The following is a 9,985-nucleotide window of genomic DNA, read 5'->3' as shown; positions in this document are numbered from 1 at the left end:
TCCCTGAATGTATGTATTTTTGTGTTTTATACACACATACAGATGTATTTATATATGATTACATTTTAGTTTAAAAGGTTTCTGTTATAACATCTGTATCGCATCTGTAACTATACAATATTTCACAGGAAACAAAAAAAAAAGTGTTTCACAATAAATTTCTTATTTCATATGGATGGACACACACCACACACACACACACACACACGGAAGGACTGATAACACACAATAATAATCTTAAGCACAGCTGGATAAGCATGGCCTCCAGTTCTTCAGGGATGACAAATCCTACCGCAGCTAGGTGGGATTTACATCTTTTTAGCTGCTGGTAGGCCCCCGGACACCCAAGCTCGGACTAAAGTGTAACATTTAAAAGTGCAGTCCCATTAGCAATTCTAATTAAACGCAATCCGCCACACTAACCTAGTCCAGTTAAGCTATCAATTATGCACGGATGATTAGAATAAAAGGTAAGGCTTAACAGCCAAACATAAAATGCTAACAAGTCACAGCACATAATGTCCACAATATTCGCTGGCTTGCCTCGAAGAATGATGTGGGCAGGTTTTACTGACATGTGCAGTTTTTGTGTCAGTAAGCCTCCATTCACTGCAGAGCTCCACACACACAAAAAAAATAAAAATATAAGCAAGAAAGGAAACAAAAAAAAAATGTACAAAAACTACAAAGAAATTTTACACAAAGGAAGCAGTAAAGCGCATTGAACATTCATTAATCGTTGTGCTTTCTGGACAATGCAGGTCATAGTGTTCTTTTGCAGGGTTGTAGGAAAGTACATTTTTCCTGTTTATTATTGTACCTTATTCCTCCAGTGCTGGGGACGTGTTTTCAATAGCACAACAGCACCTAATAAACTATGAAGCTGGAGAGGTGAGGTTCGTCTTCCCCCTCCTCAGAAAGCCCTTCTTGAGATTCCATCTGTAGTCTGCACTGATGTTCACAATCCATTGTAATGGGGGCCCCACCTCTTATTGATGTGATCAAACGTGTGCGTCACCCACTGCTGCTCTAGCATGTTGTACCGCTCCTTGCTGATGTAAAGAGGCTTTCCACGCCTGTGGAGAGAAAAACCTTGAGGTTACAATCGCCCCTCCTTTTTTTACTTTTTTAAGGCTCCAGTAAAAATATTATTTTTTTTAAATGTGTTCACCTTCCTTTTATCTGCGTTTATTGAAGGACACAGCATCTGCTCCTCTGGCCTGTTGCTTCCCATATGTATAAAGACACCCCCTTGGCCATCTTTTTTTTTAGTGCACCTTCAGGTAGCTATATACATAATTGGTGATTATCGAAAGCAGAGCTGTGTCCTCCAATAAACCAAATAAAAAACTCTTATTCAGTTTTGGATAGATGCTGGAAGTTAAAGCATCCTTAGGCATACAGCCAACAGGAAATAAAGCTGGAAATCCCAGACACCCTCCACCCCCCCCAGTATGGCTTTATCATCATTCCTAAAGCTTTATTTTCCATTCATTCATATACACAGATACTAATATTCTGCTCCTAATGGCAGGCAGCGAGGAGGGACTCCAATTTCATTTTACACCCTTGCAGTCCAGGTTCTTTCCAAATGGAAACTGTAACAGGAAAAGTAATGGCTGTGGCAGGTTGGTAGACCTTAAAATTTCAAAAAACAAGCCAGAGGAAGATTAATGTAATTTTGTTCGGCGACTTTCGCGATTTACACACCTCTGGCTCACTACTACTTTCTGGTTCAGCTTTACTACATCACCTATATGATAATTAGAGAGATGATGATGTTGGCTCAGTGTTCAATATAGTAGCTTGAGGCAGAGAAATGACATAGAGAGCTTTGTTGCTCAATCAAGAAATAAGTCACCTAAGAGGATGTGCAGTGTAGTAGATGTGTAGTAGATGAATGTAAATCACATAATGGCCTAACAAAATAGGATTTTGTACCGCACAATGCTTATCTTGGAGTACATAGAGGGGCACAATTTTTTTTAAACCTTCGGGTTATATTGGCCTACAGGAGAACTGGACCCTGGGAAACGAAAACAAAAAAAACCAAAAACTGTAGTTTAGCCAAGGCTACAAGTTCTCCTACTACAAGTATACCTCAGTTTTGTAACAAATCAGGACATAGGGGTGGGACCTTTATTGCTCAAAGGGCTGTAAGAAAAGGATTTTCTTTCTCGTCCATTGAGGGACAGATGAAGTCTTAACTCTTAAGGCTTCCAATAGCACTCCAGGGAGTGGGCAAACTGGGGACTGCCTGCAGCTCACAGAGCTGCCTGAAGGGCCTTATGCCGAAAGTTGGCAAAAATCCACCTTGTAGAACTTGTAGAAAACGTGTGAACTAAAAGACTGGGTAGGAAGCCTTACAGATCTGTGAAACAGTGGTTTCACAGAGGCCAGCAGTCTCTAAAAACAAAAATGAAACAGCAGAGACTTGACCTTTGATGGTGCTGGGAGCCAAATGTTGGTCCAGACCCAACTGTAGGAAGAAGAGGATTTGTCCCACGGAGAAACTTGAGATAAGCCGTCGCTGAATGGTGGAAGAGCATGAAGCAGGAAGATGCTCCACAAAGTGGATGACATTAGCACTCAGTCCCATAGAGTAGCCAGTGGAACACAGGGAATAATGGTTCCCAGTAGATAATAAAAAATAAGATACTCCTAGTGCTCTGCTTGTCCATCCTACTCACTTAAAAAGCCATCAGAGATAATGCAAGTGAAAAGGCAATGCCAGTGACTCTGGACCTGGATTGCACTCTGCAGCTAAATTAACCAGAAGAGAGTCTGGAAAACATCCTACCACAATACCTGAGGGTCACTTTCATGTTAGCCCTGCAATGTCCAGTTCAGCACAGACGGTCCAAAATCAAGACGGACCTTGCAGTACGGTCCAAAATCAAAGACAACCGCACTGGATAGCAGTAAGAGCAGAGGAAGAACCTCCAGCAATGGTATAAACAGTCTTAACTGAATTTTTAAAAAAGCTAGGAGAAAAAAAAAGCTAGGAAAATCATGGGTCAGTCTTTAAAACATCAGAGCTGAAGAAAGTATGTCCATCCTAGAAGGGCATTAAGGCATGTTGTTGATAGTTGGGCTATACCATAGGCTGGCCTACAGTTTTTCTGTCAGTACCCAATTTTCCTGTAGGCAGCAAAACAGAAAGGTTTTCGACTTTCCTGTGTCCCTTAATGGATAAAAAAGAAACATGTATACATACATACATACTTAAAATTTGTATTTAGCTGTTTGACTGGAGTTCCACTTCAAGATTTGGAAGCTTTAAATTACCAATCTACGGGCTCATTCTCATCAGATATACTTGAAAAATTCATGCTATGGTAACACTTCAGTAGAATGACAAGGCACAGATTGGCAAAAATGCAGCGTAAAGTAATTTATCCCAACAAAATTGGAACAGCATGGGTTCCAATGCACATGATGCAATTTTCAGGCTGGTCCAAACTTTTAAAGAAGACGACATAATGATGTCACACAGTGAACCAATATTTTTGTTCTACACATGCATACATTCCACATCTTACTAAAAGTTATTTGTGAAGTCTTAGATTGATTGGCTGCCTTTTTTTGCTCTAAGCCATAATCTCAAATTCTTTATTGGCTGAAGAAACATCAGATATAACAAACAGTGTGATTGAAAACAAAATCAGTTACATGTAATCTTTAAGGCACGTTGAAAAACGGTCTACACCGTGTCATCACAAGCATATCCTGTCTAAAAAGTCGCATCGGAAGTAAGTGAAATCAGCTCAGTACAGTAGTTGATTCATCAATACTTTAGACTCAGTGGTGTCATTCTGTACGTTAAAGCTCTGTGACTAAGTACTATACCCAACATCGGATAGTGTCTCAAGGTCGAGGGGAAGGAGAAAGAGGTAAGAAAGTGGAAAAGGTAGAAAGGAATCGAGGTCCCGGCCGGATACCGTGACGCCAACTGGGGTCCATGGTCTCAGCGGGGCTATTCCCATCCGAGCCACCCCAGATGTCCTCATGGCAGTCCGGGTGAAGAGGACCCGGTCAGGCCAACCTGTGAAGGTTGATCAAGGCTTGGGCAGAGATTCTGTAGCACAACCACGGCCCCCAGGTGGCATTAAAACGGGCCTCCGTATTTTTCATTGAGGCAGTTAGGTCCTCTAGCACAGTGTTCCCCAACCCCAAATGGTACCGGGCCGCACAGTCTCAGTGCGGTCCGGTCATGCAATATATTTTGCTCTAGCAGATAAGTATCTTGTACTTTAGCGAGCCACATCCGGACAGTGGGTGGGTGAGGGTCTCTCCATTTCAGGGGGATGCACGCCCGAGCTGCATTCAACAGGTGGTGTGTCAAAGATCGTTTATACCTAGAGATCGAGTGTTTAGTCAAGTGAAGTAGGCATGCTGCGGGGTCATCCCGTAGGTCCGCGCCGGTCAAGGTCTCAATCAGCTCCAGCACCTGTCTCCAGAAGAACCTCTAAGCCATAATCAACCTAATAATCACTCCTGTGAAATAATCATAATATTACCTGAGTTCTCTGTCTTCCTCCCCATGTGTGTCAAGATACACAGAACCCCAGAGGCAAAAGCGATGTCCCCGAATGATAATAATCACAGAGGCATTGATCAGCAGGAATATTCCTGTGCCCGCACCACAGTTCTGGGAATGCTGTAGGAAGATTAAATAAAATATACTGGTTACACCTGATCATCTGCTATGGGAAGCACTATTTGGCGACTACTATGTAGGGCTGACCCCTTCGCGAACCACAATCATGGCAAATGGATGCAGCGGGAACAATATTTGCATACCTAATGTTTAGAGACTTATTCCTGACACCTACGCTTAGGCTCTGGAAGTAAAAAAGGCTCCCCTGTGAAACACTACCAGGAAACAGGAGATAAGCAGAGGTGCATGTGTATTAGTAGACACAAAACACATATCATGTAGTGTAGGAGCCTTGTTTTAGAATGAAACCAACAAGACCAATAGTTACTACTATTTTATAGAAGAATTAATTTAACTCATTCATTTAAAAGGCGATTAAACGTAAATATTTAAGTATGAATACCCTGTGTAGGCCCACATATAGCATTAACTGAATTCTCTTGACTAGTTAAATATAGCAGAACATTTCTAAACCTAAAAAGAAAAATAGGATTTTGTTCTTACTGTAAAATCTTTTTCACGGAGTTCATTAAAGGGAACACAGCTCTGAAGAATTCTGAGATGTAGGGTTATGCTGCTGCCTCCAGGAGCAAAGGACACTACGTTAAGAGCATAACCCTTCCCACCTGTAGCAAGCAGTATGAAGAAGGGAAATGAGGGGAGGGAGTTGTGTCCTTCAATGGACTCCAAGACTCAGAAACAAGGAGGGACACAGATCTGAAGAATTCTAACACGTAGGTACGTTCAAAAGCAGTCCAAAACAGAGGTGCATGCCAAAACTAGCATCAGAAGAGGCAAAAACATCAACTTTTTAAAATTTTGCAAATGTGTGAACAGACCAAGTTGGGGTCTGGCAATTTAAGTAACAAAAGATTGATTCTGAAATACCCAAGTAGTACTAACTGCCTGAGTAGAATGAGCAGAAAAAGAAGGAACCTTATGCTGCAACTCATAAGCTTAAATGACAACCTGAAGAATCCACTAAGAAATAGAAGATCTAGAAGCTGACAACCTTTTCTAGGACCTTCAGGTATAACAAGTAAAAAATCAGTAATGCCTAAAGCAAGTTGTGGCTGATAGATAAACCCTCACAGCATTCAAACAATAAAGCATAATTTCGTTAGGATAAACAGGGGCTGGACAAAGTGAAGGTAAATCAATGTCCTTTTTAAATTAAAGGCCGAAACCACCTTGGGTACAAAGTAAACCTATGGTCTTAAAACAACTTGTCCTTATGAAGAACCATACAAGGTTCTCCACACGACAAAGCAGACAACCCTTCTAGCCAAGGTACTGGACACAAAAAAGCAACCTTTTTGAATAACAAAACACAAAGAAATGACTCGGATAGGTTCAAAAGAAAGGTTTTTGTAGAACAGGTAAAACCAAATTAAAATCCCACGGAAGAGGGACCTAAGAGGAGGAGCCACACATGGAACTCCATGAATAAAAGTACATAAAGGAAATAGAAGCAAGAGAATGTTCAAAAAGGACTGACAAGGCAGATATCTGACCATTTATGGTAGTTAGAGCTAAACCGCTGATCTACCCCAAGTTGAAGGAAAGACAAAATTTGCAATATAGGAAAAAAACACAAGGGGAAAACCCCAAGAACTCACACCAACGAAAATAAACCTTCCACGTATATAGATAAATCTTACAAGTAGAAGATCTATAAACCTTAAGCATAGTCGGAATAAAAGAATCTGAAATTCCTTTGTCTTTCAACACTCGGGGTTCAACAGCCAGGCCATTAAAGCCAGTAACCGAGAAGCAGGGTGGAAGATTAGGTCCTTAGGATAACAGATCTGGCCCATCTGGAAGAAGTAAGGCATCATCTGCCAATAGATGAACCAAATCAGCATACTACTCCTGAGGCCAACCTGGAATGGGGAGAATGACTGAAATTCCTTTGTGTTCTCTCTTTCAAAGCAGACAAGGCAATAGCGTCAGTGGAGGAAAGGCATACATTAGTGTGTACTGATTCCATGGAGCTATTAAGTTATGGGAAGGAATTACTTTCCCATTGTCATCGCAGGGGATGTCATCCACCCTGAAAGAAACATGCTGGCCGGGGCACTCAACCTGAACATCTTGTCCAGCAACAGAGACTTGTCCCATGCTGTAAGAATGTTCTTCTGTAAAGTCCTGAAATTGAACTGAGCAAAAAGGTACCACTTTGAAGGTTGACCCCATCAAACCCAGTATTCTCATGTATTCAATGTAAAGCACAAATGTTTCTGAATAAAACCAGTAGTAAGTAGTTACATAGTATTTGAGGTTGAATAAAGACATAAGTCCATCAAGTCCAACCTATTTCGTGCAGTGCCTTTCTAATGGCAGTCTATACTGACATTTCTGCCTCACAGATTCAGACACAATACTCACAGCCCCAACTGGTGTGACGAAAAAATTTGAGGTACCACAATCACTTGCTGCAGACAGTAGAATAATCAAAGAATTTCCGATGTAATGGTAAAACACAGGATATCTGTAAGTTCTCCCCAATAAGTGATATGAAATTTAGGGTTAATAGGAAACAAAGGAAGCAGAGTTGAAACTACCCTGTCCACCTTCACTGCTGATCCAGCATGAATCTCTCAGTTTTGTTGGCTAGCTAGAGAGACTCCCAGGATTTAATAATATCCAATATGAATCAACTAGCAGCTCTTGGTAGTAGAAAACTCAACAAAGAAACAAAATAATAAAGCAGACGAGAGGGAGACATCTATTCTCCTGAGGACACTAGCAGGTGTGAGGTGGGAGGGGTTATGTCCTTAAAGTGGTAGACGTATTTTTTTTGTCTAGTGTCCATTTCTCCTGGAGGCAGCAGCATAATTCTACTTCTCAGAATTCTTCAGAGCTGTGTTCCTTTATGGACAATAGAGAAATAAAACATTTTGTGAAAAGCTTCTAGTATTGTATTCAATTTAAATGTCCACAAATATACAAAAAATACAAATATACAAAACTTGAGATATTTGATGTTAATGTAACTTTTGCTGGGTGGTGGCCGCAGTAAGCAGGAAAGGCACCAAAATGAATAATTTCCTTCTATGGTGTTAGTGGAAGCACTTTTCAATTGTGATGAAACCCTACACTTAACCATTTTCAAGTAGGTGTTACAATTGCTTGGTGTCAACAGTCCCTATCAAAAATGCTTTGAAGCAAAACCATTTATCTACAGAGTATCGTGCCATCTTAGCCTGTATTTAAATCTGCAGTTGACCTGGAGCTACACATGTGTAGCTATGATAGCAGTCAGTTAGGGGTTTGAAAGCAGACATAAGCACACTGGCAAAAGTGACGGTTATCACCAGAAACATGCCTTGAATATAGCATGCACTCTGCATGTTCTAGTTGGCAGACTGTGAATGAAAACACAGCAGATTACAATTTATTACACATTTCTAATTTGAGCTTTCTGTTGGGAATTAAATTGGTGGGTTTCAATATACATAAAATGTGAATAACTGCTACTAATCTTTCTAGTGGGTGACAGACACATTTCTCAAGACTGTTGTTTTTTTACTTAGGCTGTATCCAGCAGTAACACCTCTAAACAGGAAAAGGACTGCGGTGGGTAACATCTAACAATGTAATAGTTAAAACTACTGGCTGCGACCTTAGGTATAGCTTCTGCTGCCCCTTGATCCTGTGCTGACAGAGTGAGGAAAGGGACAGCACGGGAGGTGCCACTTTGTAGCAGCCTAACTTAGTTGCAAATGACCTATACATTTCTCTAACAGTGCTGCCACAGAATTCTGAACATGGGATGCAAATTAGACATTTCACAAACAGGTCTGTGGGAAAAAAATTTAATGTGGTGGCCCTTCTATAATATTTTTCTGGTGTTAAAAGCATTCCAGAAAGCACTAAGTTAATTCAGGAGACATTTTGGCATTCATTATTTTGAATCATGTTCATACTACAACAGTAAGTTTTTCTGCGTTTACTTTTGGTGTCCTGGTCTCATCCCACAGTCCAAAACCATAATGGCAGATTGAGTGGATCTAGTTTATAGGAGTCTGCCTACAACTAAGTGAGGACATCAGACTGTTAGCTCTTTTAGTGGAAGGGACTGATACAAATGGTTTTCGTACATTGTAAAGCACTGCAAAAAATAAAGTCTTACCAGCACACATTCACAGTAATTCTGTTGCTTGCAGCAAAGGCCCTTCAAGCAGACAAATGTGCCACAGATTAGACACAGTGCTGGATCCTTGGGAACTTTAGTGCAAACACCACAGGCCTTCCTATGGTAATATTGAAAGATAGAGTTGTAGATTTCTGGCAGCTGGAGGAGCCGTGGCAAGTCCCATTTTGTTTCTTGAATGAGCAAAGCCTGGACATTAAATAAAAGGATTAATTAAAAACGCAGAATGAACACCAGGAATACATTGATGCTTTGTTTTCCATATACAATTAGTGTCACCAGTTCTCTCATCAGCAGGGAAGGGGTTCTGCATAGTCAAAATAGGTTGCGAGGCTGCCATTGGCATTGCATAGATGCATATACACCCCCACCAAATCATGTTCCAGGGTTGGCCTGTAAACCTAGAAGCACACTGATAACAGAACAGAGTGACTGTTTACCTTTCTTTTTTAGTCATATCTACTACGTTTATGGACTTACAACTGTCTTTAACCACTTCCGGGCCACAATACGTGTATAGATACGGCGGCCCGCAGAAGTGGTTTAAACAAGAACACGGCTGCTGCAGCAGAAGTGTTCTTGGTATCGTTTTTAACAGCCAGCGATGGCTGTTAAGATACAAGCTATGTTAAGGCTTCCAGCCGCTGATCTCTCCTCTGATCACTGGACCCGGAAGTGGTGTATTACATCACTTCCGGTGTCACTATTTACATTCTCTGGCTCTAAGAGCCAGGGGAAGAAGCTAGGGAAGCAGATCTCTACTTCCTCAGCTTCTTTGGGATCCCTAGGTGACATTAGGGGTCTGGAAGACCCCTGATGTCTCCATAAAGAGGACCTGTCACACCCTATCTGCTACTACACAGGGGGGACAAACACGCGTTGGTGAGCCTACCGTGCGAAAACAACAACTGCGCTACACATGTTACATATTGCCGCCGTCAATCACCGTTAGCACTAAACTAATGAGCGGTAAAAGCATTTAAAGCGTCGCCTATGGGAAATTTTGGATATTGAAGTTTTTTGCGGCTTCACGGGTGAACGCAATCCGATTACCCGGCGTGACCCCGTCTTTTATATTTTACCAAACAATTGGGTATTATATTGTGTTTCTGTGGACTACATTTTAATTTAGTTTATTTTATCCTAAAAATACTGGTTTCATAAACATT

The 9,985-nt window shown here is 41.2% G+C and overlaps 1 protein-coding gene across 1 annotated transcript in view; it reads right to left on the bottom strand.

The window, feature by feature from the left end:
- Positions 1 to 674: 674 nt before the first annotated feature.
- Positions 675 to 9,985, bottom strand: part of UBR3 (ubiquitin protein ligase E3 component n-recognin 3 (putative)) — a 132,347-nt gene continuing 123,036 nt past the window's right edge. The window contains exons 39-41 of the mRNA XM_018554562.1: positions 8,796 to 9,005; positions 4,521 to 4,660; positions 675 to 1,076 (exon numbers count right to left, since the gene is read on the bottom strand). Of these exons, the coding sequence (XP_018410064.1) occupies positions 959 to 1,076; positions 4,521 to 4,660; positions 8,796 to 9,005 (468 nt within the window). The 3' untranslated portion in view covers positions 675 to 958. The remainder of the gene's footprint in view (positions 1,077 to 4,520; positions 4,661 to 8,795; positions 9,006 to 9,985) is intronic.

Source organism: Nanorana parkeri, unplaced genomic scaffold, assembly GCF_000935625.1.
Source record: "Nanorana parkeri isolate BGI_ZX_2015 unplaced genomic scaffold, ASM93562v1 scaffold165, whole genome shotgun sequence".
In the NCBI taxonomy this organism is placed as follows: domain Eukaryota; kingdom Metazoa; phylum Chordata; class Amphibia; order Anura; family Dicroglossidae; genus Nanorana; species Nanorana parkeri.
The sequence above is the reverse complement of the archived record's forward strand: the minus strand, read 5'-3'. Positions and strand labels throughout refer to the sequence as shown.